General features: G+C 44.6%; 1 protein-coding gene across 2 annotated transcripts; it reads right to left on the minus strand.

Moving 5' to 3' along the window:
* Window positions 1-203: 203 nt before the first annotated feature.
* On the minus strand, window positions 204-11,290 carry LOC127011703 (uncharacterized). Of its 2 annotated transcripts, none has more exons than XR_007764962.1 (2): window positions 11,197-11,290; window positions 204-401 (listed from the first exon to the last, which is right to left on the minus strand). XR_007764962.1 is itself a non-coding variant. In XM_050889737.1 (2 exons), the coding sequence occupies exons 1-2, from the start codon at window positions 11,254-11,256 to the stop codon at window positions 5,457-5,459; spliced, it is 519 nt and encodes a 172-aa protein (XP_050745694.1). In that variant the 5' UTR covers window positions 11,257-11,284; the 3' UTR covers window positions 5,404-5,456. The 2 variants fall into 2 exon arrangements, 1 of the variants encoding a protein (XP_050745694.1); XM_050889737.1 differs by lacking the exon at window positions 204-401 and adding an exon at window positions 5,404-5,915 and having other exon boundaries at window positions 11,197-11,284.
* Window positions 11,291-18,238: the final 6,948 nt, after the last annotated feature.

Below are 18,238 nucleotides of genomic sequence, written 5' to 3' on the forward strand. Positions count from 1 at the left end.
GAAAAAAGGCGAGCAGGCGAGCTACAGTTGTATGGCAGTATAATAGGATGCCTCTCGTTGAAGTACTGAAGGGCCGTTGAGGCGGTAATGGGATCACATATCCTTACAAGGCCTCGCTGGTCTAGAAATGGAAACAGGTTGACTATCGGGCTGGAGACTACAATTGGACGCTTATCGTTTAGGAATATAATCTCTTGGGCATATTCCTCCCGCTGAGCATATAGAATAAGGGCTCTTTCAGTTTCTCGGACCTCTTCCTTGGTAGGCCGATCAGCAGGGCCCCTCGGCAACTTGCGGCAGCGTTGAATAAACCGTAAAACGTACGCAAGGACCTGCAGAGCCTTGTCCAACTTGGAGAACCGTTCCAGAAAATCTTCGGATGGGGCCGTTGCAAAATTGACCTTCACAGCGCGCTGCTCTAAGTCTGTGACTGGAAGTGCAAGCCCCAGTGTTGACCACATGTCTTTTGGCTGTTGTAACCAAACCGGTCCTTCCCACCAGAGTTGGCTATGAAACAGCTCCCGCAGCGAAACGCCTCGACTGGCTAGGTCCGCGGAATTGTGCTCAGATCGCACATGCGCCCAATGCCCAGCGCTTGTCACCTGAATAATCTTGGTCACTCGGTTGGCTACAAACGTTGTCCAGTGGCATGCCGGTTTATTCAACTATGCGAGCACGAAGGTGAAATCAGTCCAACAGACAATGTCGGATTTGGAAATTGACGTATTCGGAATGATAGCTGCAATCATTTCTGACAGCAACGGCCCCATATGCCTTCTGCGACGCATTACAAAAACCATCTACATTCACCTCTGACTGTAAACCAACCCACCTTGGATACGGATCTGTTAATTTCTGTGGGATATTATCCAAATCTCTTGCACTAAGATTTTTGAGCGGAGAATAAACGGGGACAGCCATCCGGCTGGGTCAACAAGTTTAGCGATTTCGGAATAAGTAGTTTCAATCGAAACTGACGATGGGACAAAATAGAACTCATTCGAGGTCGCATTGCTCCGAACAAAGCTGGCAAAGCTTTCGGAATTAATGTCACGAAAGTGAATGATGAATGGTTAAATCAGATTGTAGGACTGGACCAGCATGAAGAATATCGTTCAAGCTTGCTGAAGGCCTAGAAGCATTGAATACCTCGCTAAGTTTGGTGGTGGTACTCTCAGGTTTGATCACCACGTGGCGTGACGGTGGGACCTTTCTCATGTGACTGAGTCATATTGCTCTATTAATAGCAAGTCTTTAGTCAAACGGTTTTCGTTTTTAAAAAGTGAGCTAGGGCAATGGATCGCGAGTGTTCTAATTTGGATCCGAAATTTTCGGGTTCGCAAAACAGTAAAGCTATCACATATCTCCCGCTTGCGTCTCTAGTGGGGTTTGGAGAAAATTGCTGTGCAATAGAAATCGGATTCTTTTAACATCTCCGTTGGTATGTTCTCGACCTCCCAAAACTTAGTGAGAAGTTTTTCCAAGACCCTGTCACTCGTTTCGGTTATCTGAGTCGTGAAAGCTTATACCCGATTTTGGCTAGATGTACTAGAAACTAGGCCGGTGCTGACCTAGCCGAAAATAGTTTCCTGACCTAGGAGAGAACAACAAATGTTTGTGCGCGTGCCGCTCAGCAACCCGGACGGTAAATTGTCGGCTCCGATCAAAACATCTATCTGGAAACTCTCTAAAAATGTTGGATCTGCCAGGGGCATGGCAGGTAAATTAGTCAGCGCATCTCGTGGAATTAAGTAAGACGGTTACTTTCCGGCCAATTCAGGCAAAACGTAAGCTGCGGTTTGTAGCTGAAGGCCTTGCTTTTTAGGGGCTCGAATATAAAAATGGTGGAGCCTGGTCGCCTAAGCGGAAACGGTCTGATTTAAGCCCGAAACTTGGGCTTGGATTTGGCGGAATGGCAGCTTAATCAGATTGTACAGGCGTTCCGTAACAGACGTAGCCTCAGAACCCGAGTCTATTAGAACGCGAGCCCTGTAGCTCGTTCTCAAGTGGCATATGTCAATAATGGCCTTGCCTAGCAAAACCGCTCTGGCACCGGTTGCGAAATAGTTCTGCATACTGGGCAGATTTTCTGAACCGTTGGCGGCCCCCTGTACAGCTGAATTTAGTAAACTTGCTGAAGAACTAATTGCGGGAGTAGACCCACGGTGTCGCCTTTATGCAACAGTGTATGATGCCGTGTTCGACATTTCAAACAGCTGTGAATGCTAGAACAGTCACGTAGGTGGTGACCTCTCGCGAAACAATTTAGGCAAAGTTGCTTTTTTTACGTAGTTTGTTCGCGCATTCACAGACATCTGGAGAAAACGATGGAATAAGCGCCCTAGATGACCATCTTAGCTTCGAAGGAGTTGACCTACCTGAAAACGGGCTGACTCTTAGTGTTAGAGTGATTGCTGGTGCTGGGTTTCATATCCTCAATCGCCTCTAGCGTTCGGTATCGGTCGCTCAGAAACGTGTTCATTTCATCCCAAGTCGGAATGTCGGTCTTGGGTCAGATTTGGTAATCTATTGGCGCACAAGAATTCTAGGAGACAGTCCCAGTTCTATGTGGAAGTGTGGGAGTGAGCCAGCGCTATTAAGCACCCTTGGGTTGTGATCTGTAGGTCTTTCAGAGCTTGGTCAGATTCAGAACTTACGGACCCCAAATTTAAAAGGAGTTTGAGTTGGCTGTTTACTAGCTGTCTCTTATTTTCAAAACGGTCTCGAACGCTGCCCATGCTGAATCAAAATCCTCATTTGTGAGGGGGGCTTGGCTTCGCAGCTAGTTCTAGTTAACATAAACTGCTGGAAAAAGATCCCTAAGTGTTGGTCATTTCAGGTAGTCCCCTTCGAATACTTCACTATCGCATGGTGGCAACCGGCACCCAGACGGATTGTAAGTGGACTGATTATTGGTGCTCGTAGGCGGATGCTGAAAATTTGCTCGGCCAATTAGCTCATTGAGCTGAACTGCTAGTTCCTCGTACACCGAATAGCTATATTCATATTTTCGGTGCAGAGTGGCCAGAATATCCTCCGCCCCTTCAGTCTAGACACGCTTCATATTCTTACTAGGCTTTTTCCTAGAGTGAGCGGACTTGTTCCTTACGGACTTTTCAGGTGTGGATACGGAGATGACGACCATGGAGTTTCAGTCGTCGCTCTGAAATAGCTCATAAGGTATGACACCGTAATGAACGGAGTGAGGGGTACACTTGCAATTTCGTTACTTATTCTTGCCTTATAACGAGTTGCTAGCGACTTTACGGACTTGACAGACAGCTTCTTGTCGTCTCTTGGGTGGCTAAGAAAGTTTCGCTCTTCACCTTTGTGATCGACTTTGTGGCTACTGGGCTTGCTGTGCGCGGGCGAGAACAGGCGGAACCGATAACCTTATATCTGGGCCGCCCTTGTTTGATTTGTAAAAATTAGACCCGCCCGGAAAAATCTGTCCTGGAGTGTGGTCACATTGTTGCGGATCATCAGATTGGTTTCCAAACGAAAAGAACGACGACAAATCGTAATTTAATTTAATTTTAAAAATATTTTTTCGCAGTGGCTACTTCGTTTTCCGTTATGGCAATTGCAAGCGGTCGCAGCTCCGGTCTACTTTTGGAATATGTGGGAACGGAACAGTCGCACATGAACAACTTGATGTGCGAGGAAATAACGAGAATTCGGAAAAAATGTTATGTTATGTATGTTAAGATATTAGAAGTTGTTTGATGTGCTGCGGAAATGAGCACTACTAATAGAAAAATAAATATATATTTCGCAACGTCACGGCTTGCACAAAAAAATATATATTTTTATTTATTTTTATTTAATGGATGTGAGCAGACGGTGTTTGCGAATTAGCGCTGCTGAAATAAATATAATGCAAATTCTGGAAAGGCGTATCGTGGTGATGGGTTTGGTGGAATCACGTAAATTTGATTTTTGATAATGTATATATGTTGCAGTGGACAGGCATATGTACGTATTAATAAGCATACATCAGGATTATATATGTGTATGTATAGACGAATGGATATTTGTGTTTGTGGGAACTTGGAAATATATTTGTGTAAATTGTACTTTTCATATTTGGAAATTAGAAATAATGTGGATTGTATTGTTAATGTCGCTATTGAAATGTTTGTAGGGTGTATCGCGAAAGTAGGTAAGTTGGTTACCGTGCTTACGTTGTCTTACGTTACACATGTTGAGATGGTCGGGCATATGTACGTACATTATTAAGCATGCATTAGGATTATAAGTGTGATTGAATACGAATATATATGGAAATGGCAAATACGAAAAAGAAGCCGGAATATGGTTCCTTGGGGCGAACATCGGATTGGAGTCCTACCGGCAGCGGTAGGATCGAGTACCTCGTGATCATATGTCGTCCAAGGTTTGGGCGCTGCGTGGACGTGGAGCCATGGTTTTATTGCTTTAATAACAAAAAATGATAAGCGCATTTAGTATAAATTGTGAACGGATTTTGAAGCATAAGGAGAGTAGGCACTATTTTGAAAAATGAAGGTTGCCTTGGCCTCCATAGGAAGAAGAAGTAGCTTGTGGATGGGACGTCTTATACTCCCTCGAGCGGTAAGGATTTCGACTACGCGAACTCTACTATCAACCCCTGGAAAGACACATACAACTCTGCCTAGCCGCCAGTCGTTTTATGGCATTTTGTCTTTTTTGACGACCACCATATCATCGACTTGGATATTTCTAGAAGGATTCTGCCACTTATCGCGCTTGTGAAGTTCTTTTGAGTTAGCTTCGCCCTTAATTTCGGATTCAGCTGTCGAAAGCAATGGACCTGGCGTCAATGCCAACAACTCAGAAGGATTTTCGGACATGGGAGACAGCGGCCTGGAATTGAGTCATTCTTCAACTTTGACTAGAAGAGTTGCGAACTCTTCAAAAGTGTACTTCCGACTTGACGTCGACTTGTAGAAAAATACCTTGAAGCTCTTCACTCCAGCCTCCCACAATCCTTCCATATGTGGAGCTCATGGTGGAATCAACCGCCACAAAATTCCCTGATGGCTGTAGGTATCATTCACAGTCACTTCTTGAACGTCTGCATGAAATCCCGAGAAAGTAGAGTCGCTGCCCCCACAAAGGTTTTGCCATTATCCGAATAGACCAGCTGAGGACAACCTATTCTCGCTAAGAATCGGAAGCAAATGCCGTGAGGCACTTCACGACTGTCAGGTCGGTCGTAGGCTCTAAATGAATAGCCTTTCTGGAGAAACACACAAACACGCAAACATATCCCTTTGTAATAAGGCATGCTCTGCCTGTATAGTTTTGATCTCAAACTGGCCTGCATAATCAATGCCAGTATATGTAAATGGCATGGAAAAGGAGACTCGATCGGTAGGAAGATCGCCCAATAATTGCGTCTGTACTCTCTTCTTGTAAATAGTCCACACCAGATTCTTGATTTTAGGAATCCATTACTTCGATCGGATGAGGCGTACCCCTAGTTGGTTGCCGCCATGCAGGGAAATCTGTTGTGAAAAAAGGCGAGCAGGCGAGCTACAGTTGTATGGCAGTATAATAGGATGCCTCTCGTTGTACTGAAGGGCCGTTGAGGCGGTAATGGGATCACATATCCTTACAAGGCCTCGCTGGTCTAGAAATGGAAACAGGTTGACTATCGGGCTGGAGACTAGAATTGGACGCTTATCGTTTAGGAATTTAATCTCTTGGGCATATTCCTCCCGCTGAGCATATAGAATAAGGGCTCTTTCAGTTTCTCGGACCTCTTCCTTGGTAGGCCGATCAGCAGGGCCCCTCGGCAACTTGCGGCAGCGTTGAATAAACCGTAAAACGTACGCAAGGACCTGCAGAGCCTTGTCCAACTTGGAGAACCGTTCCAGAAAATCTTCGGATGGGGCCGTTGCAAAATTGACCTTCACAGCGCGATGCTCTAAGTCTGTGACTGGAAGTGCAAGCCCCAGTGTTGACCACATGTCTTTTGGCTGTTGTAACCAAACCGGTCCTTCCCACCAGAGTTGGCTATGAAACAGCTCCCGCAGCGAAACGCCTCGACTGGCTAGGTCCGCGGAATTGTGCTCAGATCGCACATGCGCCCAATGCCCAGCGCTTGTCACCTGAATAATCTTGGTCACTCGGTTGGCTACAAACGTTGTCCAGTGGCATGCCGGTTTATTCAACTATGCGAGCACGAAGGTGAAATCAGTCCAACAGACAATGTCGGATTTGGAAATTGACGTATTCGGAATGATAGCTGCAATCATTTCTGACAGCAACGGCCCCATATGCCTTCTGCGACGCATTACAAAAACCATCTACATTCACCTCTGACTGTAAACCAACCCACCTTGGATACGGATCTGTTAATTTCTGTGGGATATTATCCAAATCTCTTGCACTAAGATTTTTGAGCGGAGAATAAACGGGGACAGCCATCCGGCTGGGTCAACAAGTTTAGCGATTTCGGAATAAGTAGTTTCAATCGAAACTGACGATGGGACAAAATAGAACTCATTCGAGGTCGCATTGCTCCGAACAAAGCTGGCAAAGCTTTCGGAATTAATGTCACGAAAGTGAATGATGAATGGTTAAATCAGATTGTAGGACTGGACCAGCATGAAGAATATCGTTCAAGCTTGCTGAAGGCCTAGAAGCATTGAATACCTCGCTAAGTTTGGTGGTGGTACTCTCAGGTTTGATCACCACGTGGCGTGACGGTGGGACTTCTCTCATGTGACTGAGTCATATTGCTCTATTAATAGCAAGTCTTTAGTCAAACGGTTTTCGTTTTTAAAAAGTGAGCTAGGGCAATGGATCGCGAGTGTTCTAATTTGGATCCGAAATTTACGGGTTCGCAAAAGAGTAAAGCTATCACATATCTCCCGCTTGCGTCTCTAGTGGGGTTTGGAGAAAATTGCTGTGCAATAGAAATCGGATTCTTTTAACATCTCCGTTGGTATGTTCTCGACCTCCCAAAACTTAGTGAGAAGTTTTTCCAAGACCCTGTCACTCGTTTCGGTTATCTGAGTCGTGAAAGCTTATACCCGATTTTGGCTAGATGTACTAGAAACTAGGCCGGTGCTGACCTAGCCGAAAATAGTTTCCTGACCTAGGAGAGAACAACAAATGTTTGTGCGCGTGCCGCTCAGCAACCCGGACGGTAAATTGTCGGCTCCGATCAAAACATCTATCTGGAAACTCTCTAAAAATGTTGGATCTGCCAGGGGCATGGCAGGTAAATTAGTCAGCGCATCTCGTGGAATTAAGTAAGACGGTTACTTTCCGGCCAATTCAGGCAAAACGTAAGCTGCGGTTTGTAGCTGAAGGCCTTGCTTTTTAGGGGCTCGAATATAAAAATGGTGGAGCCTGGTCGCCTAAGCGGAAACGGTCTGATTTAAGCCCGAAACTTGGGCTTGGATTTGGCGGAATGGCAGCTTAATCAGATTGTACAGGCGTTCCGTAACAGACGTAGCCTCAGAACCCGAGTCTATTAGAACGCGAGCCCTGTAGCTCGTTCTCAAGTGGCATATGTCAATAATGGCCTTGCCTAGCAAAACCGCTCTGGCACCGGTTGCGAAATAGTTCTGCATACTGGGCAGATTTTCTGAACCGTTGGCGGCCCCCTGTACAGCTGAATTTAGTAAACTTGCTGAAGAACTAATTGCGGGAGTAGACCCACGGTGTCGCCTTTATGCAACAGTGTATGATGCCGTGTTCGACATTTCAAACAGCTGTGAATGCTAGAACAGTCACGTAGGTGGTGACCTCTCGCGAAACAATTTAGGCAAAGTTGCTTTTTTTACGTAGTTTGTTCGCGCATTCACAGACATCTGGAGAAAACGATGGAATAAGCGCCCTAGATGACCATCTTAGCTTCGAAGGAGTTGACCTACCTGAAAACGGGCTGACTCTTAGTGTTAGAGTGATTGCTGGTGCTGGGTTTCATATCCTCAATCGCCTCTAGCGTTCGGTATCGGTCGCTCAGAAACGTGTTCATTTCATCCCAAGTCGGAATGTCGGTCTTGGGTCAGATTTGGTAATCTATTGGCGCACAAGAATTCTAGGAGACAGTCCCAGTTCTATGTGGAAATGTGGGAGTGAGCCAGCGCTATTAAGCACCCTTGGGTTGTGATCTGTAGGTCTTTCAGAGCTTGGTCAGATTCAGAACTTACGGACCCCAAATTTAAAAGGAGTTTGAGTTGGCTGTTTACTAGCTGTCTCTTATTTTCAAAACGGTCTCGAAACGCTGCCCATGCTGAATCAAAATCCTCATTTGTGAGGGGGGCTTGGCTTCGCAGCTAGTTCTAGTTAACATAAACTGCTGGAAAAAGATCCCTAAGTGTTGGTCATTTCAGGTAGTCCCCTTCGAATACTTCACTATCGCATGGTGGCAACCGGCACCCAGACGGATTGTAAGTGGACTGATTATTGGTGCTCGTAGGCGGATGCTGAAAATTTGCTCGGCCAATTAGCTCATTGAGCTGAACTGCTAGTTCCTCGTACACCGAATAGCTATATTCATATTTTCGGTGCAGAGTGGCCAGAATATCCTCCGCCCCTTCAGTCTAGACACGCTTCATATTCTTACTAGGCTTTTTCCTAGAGTGAGCGGACTTGTTCCTTACGGACTTTTCAGGTGTGGATACGGAGATGACGACCATGGAGTTTCAGTCGTCGCTCTGAAATAGCTCATAAGGTATGACACCGTAATGAACGGAGTGAGGGGTACACTTGCAATTTCGTTACTTATTCTTGCCTTATAACGAGTTGCTAGCGACTTTACGGACTTGACAGACAGCTTCTTGTCGTCTCTTGGGTGGCTAAGAAAGTTTCGCTCTTCACCTTTGTGATCGACTTTGTGGCTACTGGGCTTGATGTGCGCGGGCGAGAACAGGCGGAACCGATAACCTTATATCTGGGCCGCCCTTGTTTGATTTGTAAAAATTAGACCCGCCCGGAAAAATCTGTCCTGGAGTGTGGTCACATTGTTGCGGATCATCAGATTGGTTTCCAAAGGAAAAGAACGACGACAAATCGTAATTTAATTTAATTTTAAAAATATTTTTTCGCAGTGGCTACTTCGTTTTTCCGTTATGGCAATTGCAAGCGGTCGCAGCTCCGGTCTACTTTTGGAATATGTGGGAACGGAACAGTCGCACATGAACAACTTGATGTGCGAGGAAATAACGAGAATTCGGAAAAAATGTTATGTTATGTATGTTAAGATATTAGAAGTTGTTTGATGTGCTGCGGAAATGAGCACTACTAATAGAAAAATAAATATATATTTCGCAACGTCACGGCTTGCACAAAAAAATATATATTTTTATTTATTTTTATTTAATGGATGTGAGCAGACGGTGTTTGCGAATTAGCGCTGCTGAAATAAATATAATGCAAATTCTGGAAAGGCGTATCGTGGTGATGGGTTTGGTGGAATCACGTAAATTTGATTTTTGATAATGTATATATGTTGCAGTGGACAGGCATATGTACGTATTAATAAGCATACATCAGGATTATATATGTGTATGTATAGACGAATGGATATTTGTGTTTGTGGGAACTTGGAAATATATTTGTGTAAATTGTACTTTTCATATTTGGAAATTAGAAATAATGTGGATTGTATTGTTAATGTCGCTATTGAAATGTTTGTAGGGTGTATCGCGAAAGTAGGTAAGTTGGTTACCGTGCTTACGTTGTCTTACGTTACACATGTTGAGATGGTCGGGCATATGTACGTACATTATTAAGCATGCATTAGGATTATAAGTGTGATTGAATACGAATATATATGGAAATGGCAAATACGAAAAAGAAGCCGGAATATGGTTCCTTGGGGCGAACATCGGATTGGAGTCCTACCGGCAGCGGTAGGATCGAGTACCTCGTGATCATATGTCGTCCAAGGTTTGGGCGCTGCGTGGACGTGGAGCCATGGTTTTATTGCTTTAATAACAAAAAATGATAAGCGCATTTAGTATAAATTGTGAACGGATTTTGAAGCATAAGGAGAGTAGGCACTATTTTGAAAAATGAAGGTTGCCTTGGCCTCCATAGGAAGAAGAAGTAGCTTGTGGATGGGACGTCTTATACTCCCTCGAGCGGTAAGGATTTCGACTACGCGAACTCTACTATCAACCCCTGGCAAGACACATACAACTCTGCCTAGCCGCCAGTCGTTTTATGGCATTTTGTCTTTTTTGACGACCACCATATCATCGACCTGGACATTTCTAGAAGAATTCTGCCACTTAATGCGCTTGTGAAGTTCTTTTAAGTTAGCTTCGCCCTTAATTTCGGATTCAGCAGTGGAAAGCAATGGACCTGGCGTCAATGCCAACAACTCAGAAGGATTTTCGGACATGGGAGACAGCGGCCTGGAATTGAGTCATTCTTTAACTTTGACTAGAAGAGTTGCGAACTCTTCAACGTGTACTTCCGACTTGACGTTGACTCGTAGAAAAATGCCTTGAAGCTTTTCACTCAAGCCTTATACAATCCTTCCATATGTGGAACTCATGGTGGAATCAACAGCCAAAAAATTTCCCGATGGCTATAAGTATCATTCACAGTCACACCTTGAACGTCTGCATGAAATCCCCAGAAAAGGAAAAGGAGACTCGATCGGTGGGAAGATCGCCCATTAATTGCGTCTGTACTCTCTTCTTGTAAATATTGCACACCTTACAGGAGTTTAGCACAGCTTTTACCAGATTCTTGATTTTAGGAATCCAATACTTCAATCGGATGAGGCGTACCACTAGTTGGTTGCCGCCATGCAGGGAAATCTGTTGTGAAAAAAGGGCGAGCAGGCGAGCTAGTCGACAGTTGTATGGCAGTACAATAGGATGCCTCTCGTTATACTGAAGGGCCGTTGAGGCTGTAATGCGACCACATACCCTTACAAGGCCTCGCTGGTCCAGAAATGGAAACAGGTTGGCTGGAGACTAGAATTGGACGCTTATCGTTTAGGAATTTAATCTCTTGGGTATATTCCTCCCGCTGAGCATATAGAATAAGGGCTCTTTCAGTTTCTCGGACCTCTTCCTTGGTAGGCCGATCAGCCGGGCCCCTCGGCAACTTGCGGCAGCGTTGAATAAACCGTAAAACGTACGCAAGGACCTGCAGAGCCTTGTCCAACTTAGAGAACCGTTCCAGAAAATCTTCGGATGGGGCCGTTGCAAAATTGACCTTCACAGCGCGCTGCTCTAAGTCTGTGACTGGAAGTGCAAGCCCCAGTGTTGGCCACATGTCTTTTGGCTGTTGTAACCAAACCGGTCCTTCCCACCAGAGTTGGCTATGAAACAGCTCCCGCAGCGAAACGCCTCGACTGGCTAGGTCCGCGGAATTGTGCTCATATCGCACATGCGCCCAATGCCCAGCGCTTGTCACCTGAATAATCTTGGTCACTCGGTTGGCTACAAACGTTGTCCAGTTGCATGCCGGTTTATTCAACTATGCGAGCACGAAGGTGAAATCAGTCCAACAGACAATGTCGGATTTGGAAATTGACGTATTCGGAATAATAGCTGCAATCATTTCTGACAACAACGGCCCCATATGCCTTCTGCGACGCATTACAAAAACCATCTACATTCACCTCTGACTGTAAACCAACCCACCTTGGATACGGATTTGTTAATTTCTGTGGGATATTATACAAATCTCTTGCACTAAGATTTTTGAGCGGAGAATAAACGGGGACAGCCATCCGGCTGGGTCAACAAGTTTAGCGATTTCGGAATAAGTAGTTTCAATCGAAACTGACGATGGGACAAAATAGAACTCATTCGAGGTCGCATTGCTCCGAACAAAGCTGGCAAAGCTTTCGGAATTAATGTCACGAAAGTGAATGATGAATGGTTAAATCAGATTGTAGGACTGGACCAGCATAAAGAATATCGTTCAAGCTTGCTGAAGGCCTAGAAGCATTGAATACCTCGCTAAGTTTGGTGGTGGTACTCTCAGGTTTGATCACCACGTGGCGTGACGGTGGGACTTCTCTCATGTGACTGAGTCATATTGCTCTATTAATAGCAAGTCTTTAGTCAAACGGTTTTTCGTTTTTAAAAAGTGAGCTAGGGCAATGGATCGCGAGTGTTCTAATTTGGATCCGAAATTTTCGGGTTCGCAAAACAGTAAAGCTATCACATATCTCCCGCTTGCGTCTCTAGTGGGGCTTGGAGAAAATTGCTGTGCAATAGAAATCGGATTCTTTTAACATCTTCGTTGGTATGTTCTCGACCTCCCAAAACTTAGTGAGAAGTTTTTCCAAGACCCTGTCACTCGTTTCGGTTATCTGAGTCGTGAAAGCTTATACCCGATTTTGGCTAGATGTACTAGAAACTAGGCCGGTGCTGACCTAGCCGAAAATAGTTTCCTGACCTAGGAGAGAACAACAAATGTTTGTGCGCGTGCCGCTCAGCAACCCGGACGGTAAAATGTCGGCTCCGATCAAAACATCTATCTGGAAACTCTCTAAAAATGTTGGATCTGCCAGGGGCATGGCAGGTAAATTAGTCAGCGCATCTCGTGGAATTAAGTAAGACGGGTACTTTCCGGCCAATTCAGGCAAAACGTAAGCTGCGGTTTCTAGCTGAAGGCCTTGCTTTTTAGGGGCTCGAATATAAAAATGGTGGAGCCTGGTCGCCTAAGCGGAAACGGTCTGATTTAAGCCCGAAACTTGGGCTTGGATTTGGCGGAATGGCAGCTTAATCAGATTGTACAGGCGTTCCGTAACAGACGTAGCCTCAGAACCCGAGTCTATTAGAACGCGAGCCCTGTAGCTCGTTCTCAAGTGGCATATGTCAATAATGGCCTTGCCTAGCAAAACCGCTCTGGCACCGGTTGCGAAATAGTTCTGCATACTGGGCAGATTTTCTGAACCGTTGGCGGCCCCCTGTACAGCTGAATTTAGTAAACTTGCTGAAGAACTAATTGCGGGAGTAGACCCACGGTGTCGCCTTTATGCAACAGTGTATGATGCCGTGTTCGACATTTCAAACAGCTGTGAATGCTAGAACAGTCACGTAGGTGGTGACCTCTCGCGAAACAATTTAGGCAAAGTTGCTTTTTTTTTGTAGTTTGTTCGCGCATTCACAGACATCTGGAGAAAACGATGGAATAAATGCACTAGATGACTCTCTTTTGAGCACAGATCGGAATTCTTTGTTTTGTTTTGTGACCATCTTAGCTTCAAAGGAGTTGAGCTACCTGAAAACGGGCTGACTCTTAGCGTTAGAGTGATTGCTGGTGCTGGGTTTCATATCCTCAATCGCCTCTAGCGTTCGGTATCGGTCGCTCAGAAACGTGTTCATTTCATCCCATGTCGGAATGTCGGTCTTGGGTCAGTTTTGGTAATCTATTGGCGCACAAGAATACTAGGAGACAGTCCCAGTTCTATGTGGAAGTGTGGGAATGAGCCAGCGCTATTAAGCATCCTTGGGTTGTGATCTGTAGGTCTTCCAGAGCTTGGTCAGATTCAGATCTTACGGACCCCAAATTTAAAAGGAGTTTGAGTTGGCTGTTTACTAGCGGTCTCTTATTTTCAAAACGGTCTCGAAGCGCTGCCCATGCTCAATCGAAACCCTCATTTGTGAGGGGGAGCTGGCTTCGATTGCCCTAGCCTTGCCGCTAGTTCTAGCGATGTCAAGCTAGAATTGTTAACATAAACTGCTGGAAAAAGATCCCTAAGTGTTGGTCATTTCAGGTAGTCCCCTTCGAATACTTTACTATCGCATGGTGGCTACCGGCACCAATACGGATTGTAAGTGGACTGATTATTGGTGCTCGTGGGCGGATGCTGAAAATTTACTCGGTCGATTAGCTCACTGAGTTGAACTGCTAGTTCCTCGTACACCGAATAGCTAGATTCATATTTTCGGTGCAGAGTCGCAAGATCATCCTCCGCCCTTTCAAGCGTAATGCTGAAATCGTGTCTAGACACGCTTCATATTCTTTCTAGGCTTTGTCCTAGAGTGAGCGGACTTGTTCCTTATGGACTTTTCAGTCGTCGCTCTGAAATAGCTCATAAGGTATGACACCGTGATGAACGGAGTGAGGGGTGCACTTGCAATTTCGTTACTCATTTTTGTCTGAGAACGAGTTTCTAGCGACTTTACGGACTTTGACAGACAGCTTCTTGTCGTCTCTTGGGTGGCTAAGAAAGTTTCGCTCTTCACCTTTGGATCTTCTTTGGGGCTACTGGGCTACCAGAAATCAGATTATCTGGGCCGCCCTTGTTTGATTTGTAAAAATTAGACCCGCCCGGAAAAATCTGTCCTGGAGTGTGGTCACACTGTTGCGGATCACCAGATTGGATTCCAAAGGAAAAATAACGACGACAAATTGTAATTTAATTTGATTTTAAAAATAAACAAAATAATTTTTCGCAGTGGCTACTTCGTTTTTCCGTTATGGCAATTGCAAGCGGTCGCAGCTCCGGTCTACTTTTGGAATATGTGGGAACGGAACAGTCGCACATGAACAACTTGATGTGCGAAGTAATAACGAGAATTCGGAAAATGTGTTCTGCAAGATATTAGAAGTTGTTTAATGTGCTGCGGAAATGAGCACTACTAATAGGAAAATAAATATATATTTCGCAACGTCACGGCTTGCACAAAAAAAATATATTTATATATATATATATATATATATATATTTTTTTATTTATTTATATTTAATGAATGTGTAAACGGGCTGACTCTTAGTGTTAGAGTGATTGCTGGTGCTGGGTATCCTCAATCGCCTCTAGCGTTCGGTATCGGTCGCTCACAAACGTTTTCATTTCATCCCAAGTCGGAATGTCGGTCTTGGGTCAGTTTTGGTAATTTATTGGCGCACAGGAATTTTAGGAGACAGTCCCAGTTCTCTGTGGAAATGTGGGAATGAGCCAGCGCTATTAAACACCCTTGGGTTGTGATCTGTAGGTCTTCCAGAGCTTGGTCAGATTCAGAACTTACGGACCCAAAATTTAAAAGGAGTTTGAGTTGGCTGTTTACTAGCGGCCTCTTATTTTCAAAACGGTCTCGAAACGCTGCCCATGCTGAATCAAAATCCTCATTTGCGAGGGGGACTTGGCTTCGATTGCCCTAGCCTTACCGCTAGTTCTACTGATGTCAAGCTAGAATTGTTAACATAAACTGCTGGAAAAAGATCGCTAAATCTTGGTCATTTCAGATAGTCCCCTTTGAGTACTTCACAATCGCATGGTGGCAACCGGCACCCAAACGGATTGTAAGTGGACTGATTATTGGTGCACGTGGGCGGATGCTGAAAATTTACTCGGTCGATTAACTCACTGTTAACTCGATTAACAGCTGAACTGCTAGTTCCTCGTACACCGAATAGCTATATTCATATTTTCGGTGCAGAGTCGCCAGAATATCCTCCGCCCCTTCAGTCGTAATGCTGAAATCGTGTCTAGACACGCTTCATATTCTTACTAGGCTTTTTCCTAGAGTGAGCGGACTTGTTCCTTACGGACTTTTCAGGTGTGGATACGGAGATGACGACCATGGAGTTTCAGTCGTCGCTCTGAAATAGCTCATAAGGTATGACACCGTAATGAACGGAGTGAGGGGTACACTTGCAGTTTCGTTACTTATTCTTGCCTTATAACGAGTTGCTAGCGACTTTACGGACTTGACAGACAGCTTCTTGTCGCCTCTTGGGTGGCTAAGAAAGTTTCGCTCTTCACCTTTGGATCGATTTGGGGCTACTGGGCTTGCTGTGCGTGGGCGAGAAGATGCGGATAGCGATCGCGTTTTAATTACAGGCGGAACCGATAACCTTGTTTATATCCTCCTGAAATTCCAGAAATCAGATTATCTAAGCCGCCCTTGTTTGATTTGTAAAAATTAGATCCGCCCGGAAAAGTCTGTGGTGGAGTGTGGTCACACTGTTGCGGATCACCAGATTGGATTCCAAAGGAAAAAGAACGACGACAAATCGTAATTTAATTTGATTTTAAAAATAAACAAAATAATTTTTCGCAGTGGCTACTTCGTTTTTCCGTTATGGCAATTGCAAGCGGTCGCAGCTCCGGTCTACTTTTGGAATATGTGGGAACGGAACAGTCGCACATGAACAACTTGATGTGCGAAGTAATAACGAGAATTCGGAAAAAATGCTCTGCAAGATATTAGAAGTGGTTTGATGTGCTGCGGAAATGAGCGCTACTAATAGGAAAATAAATATATATTTCGCAACGTCACGGCTTGCAAAAAAAAAATATATTTTTATTTATTTTTATTTAATGGATGTGAGCAGACGGTGTTTGCGAGTTAGCGCTGCTGAAATAAATATAATGCAAATTCTGGAAAGGCGTATCGTGGTGATGGGTTTAGTGGAATCACGTTATTTTGATTTTTGATAATATAATTATATTATGTATATATGTTGCAGTGGACAGGCATATGTACGTCTATTAATAAGCATACATCAGGATTATATATGTGTATGTATAGACGAATGGATATTTGTGTTTGTGGGAATTTGGTATATGTGTGTAAATTGTACTTTTTATATTTGAAAATTATAAATAATGTGGATTGTATTGTTAATGTCGCTTTTAAAATGTTTGTAGGGTGTATCGGGAAAGTAGGTAAGTTGGTTACCGTGCTTACGTTGTCTTACGTTACACATGTTGAGATGGTCGGGCATATGTACGTACATTATTAAGCATGCATCAGGATTATAAGTGTGATTGAATACGAATATATATGGAAATGGCAAATAAGAAAAAGAAGCCGGAATATTGTTCCTTGGAGCGAACATCGGATTGGAGTCCTAACGGCAGCGGTAGGATCGAGTACCTCGTGATCATATGTCGTCCAAGGTTTGGGCGCTGCGTGGACGTGGGGCCATGGTTTTATTGCTTTAATAACAAAGAATGATAAGCGCATTTAGTATAAATTGTGAACGGATTTTGAAGCATAAGGAGAGAAGGCACTTTTTTGGAAGAACGAAGGTTGCCTTTGCCTCCATAGGAAGAAGAAGTAGCTTGTGGATGGGATGTGTTATAGTCCTTCGAGCGGTAAGGGTTTCGACTACGCGAACTCTACTATCAACCCCTGGAAAGGCACATACAACTCTGCCGAGCCGCCAGTCGTTATATGGCATTTTGTCTTTCTTGACGGCCACCATATCATCGACTTGGATATTTCTAGAAGGATTCTGCCACTTATCGCGCTTGTGAAGTTCTTTTGAGTTAGCTTCGCCCTTAATTTCGGATTCAGTTGTGGAAAGCAATGGACCTGGCGTCAATGCCAACAACTCAGAAGGATTTTCGGACATGGGAGACAGCGGCCTGGAATTGAGTCATTCTTTAACTTTGACTAGAAGAGTTGCGAACTCTTCAAAAGTGTACTTCCGACTTGACGTCGACTTGTAGAAAAATACCTTGAAGCTTTTCACTCCAGCCTTATACAATCCTTCCATATGTGGAGCTCATGGTGGAATCAACCGCCACAAAATTCCCTGTTGGCTGTAGGTTTCATTCACAGTCACTTCTTGAACGTCTGCATGAAATCCCGAGAAAGTAGAGTCGCTGCCCCCACAAAGGTTTTGCCATTATCCGAATAGACCAGCTGAGGACAACCTCTTCTCGCTACGAATCGGGCCAATGCCGTGAGGCACTTCACGGCTGTCAGGTCGGATGTAGTAATAAGGCATGCTCTGCCTGTATAGTTTTTATCTCAACTGGCCAGCATAATCAATCCCAGTATATGTAAATGGCCTGAAAAAGGAGACTCGATCGAAGATCGTCCATTAATTGCGTCTGTAATCTCTTCTTGTAAATAGTGCACACCTTAAAGGAGTTTAGCTCAGCTTTTACCAGATTCTTGATTTTAGGAATCCATTGCTTCGATCGGATGAGGCGTACCCCTAGTTGGTTGGAATAAACCGTAAAACGTAAGCAAGGAAACGCCTCGACTGGCTAGGTCCGCGGAATTGTGCTCAGATCGCACATGCGCCCAATACTCAGCGCTTGTCACCTGAGTAATCTTGGTCACTCGGTTGGCTACAAACGTTGTCCAGTGGCATGCCGGTTTATTCAACTATGCGAGCACGAAGGTGAAATCAGTCCAACAGACAATGCCGGATTTGGAAATTGACATATTCGGAAGGATAGCTGCGATCATTTCTGACAACAGCGGCCCCGTATGCCTTTTGCGACGCATCACAAACACCATGATGCTCTACATTCACCTCTGACTGGAAACCAACC

Source organism: Drosophila biarmipes, unplaced genomic scaffold (assembly GCF_025231255.1).
Source record: "Drosophila biarmipes strain raj3 unplaced genomic scaffold, RU_DBia_V1.1 ptg000005l, whole genome shotgun sequence".
Lineage (NCBI taxonomy): Eukaryota > Metazoa > Arthropoda > Insecta > Diptera > Drosophilidae > Drosophila > Drosophila biarmipes.

Excerpts from the sequence above, each read along its gene's own strand:
- LOC127011703 (XM_050889737.1), bottom strand. The coding sequence starts at position 11,256 with ATGTGGCCAACACTGGGGCTTGCACTTCCAGTCACAGACTTAGAGCAG. Across the intron at positions 5,916-11,196 it reads TAGAGCAGCGCGCTGTGAAG|GTCAATTTTGCAACGGCCCC; the intron begins GTCAATTTTGCA and ends CGCGCTGTGAAG.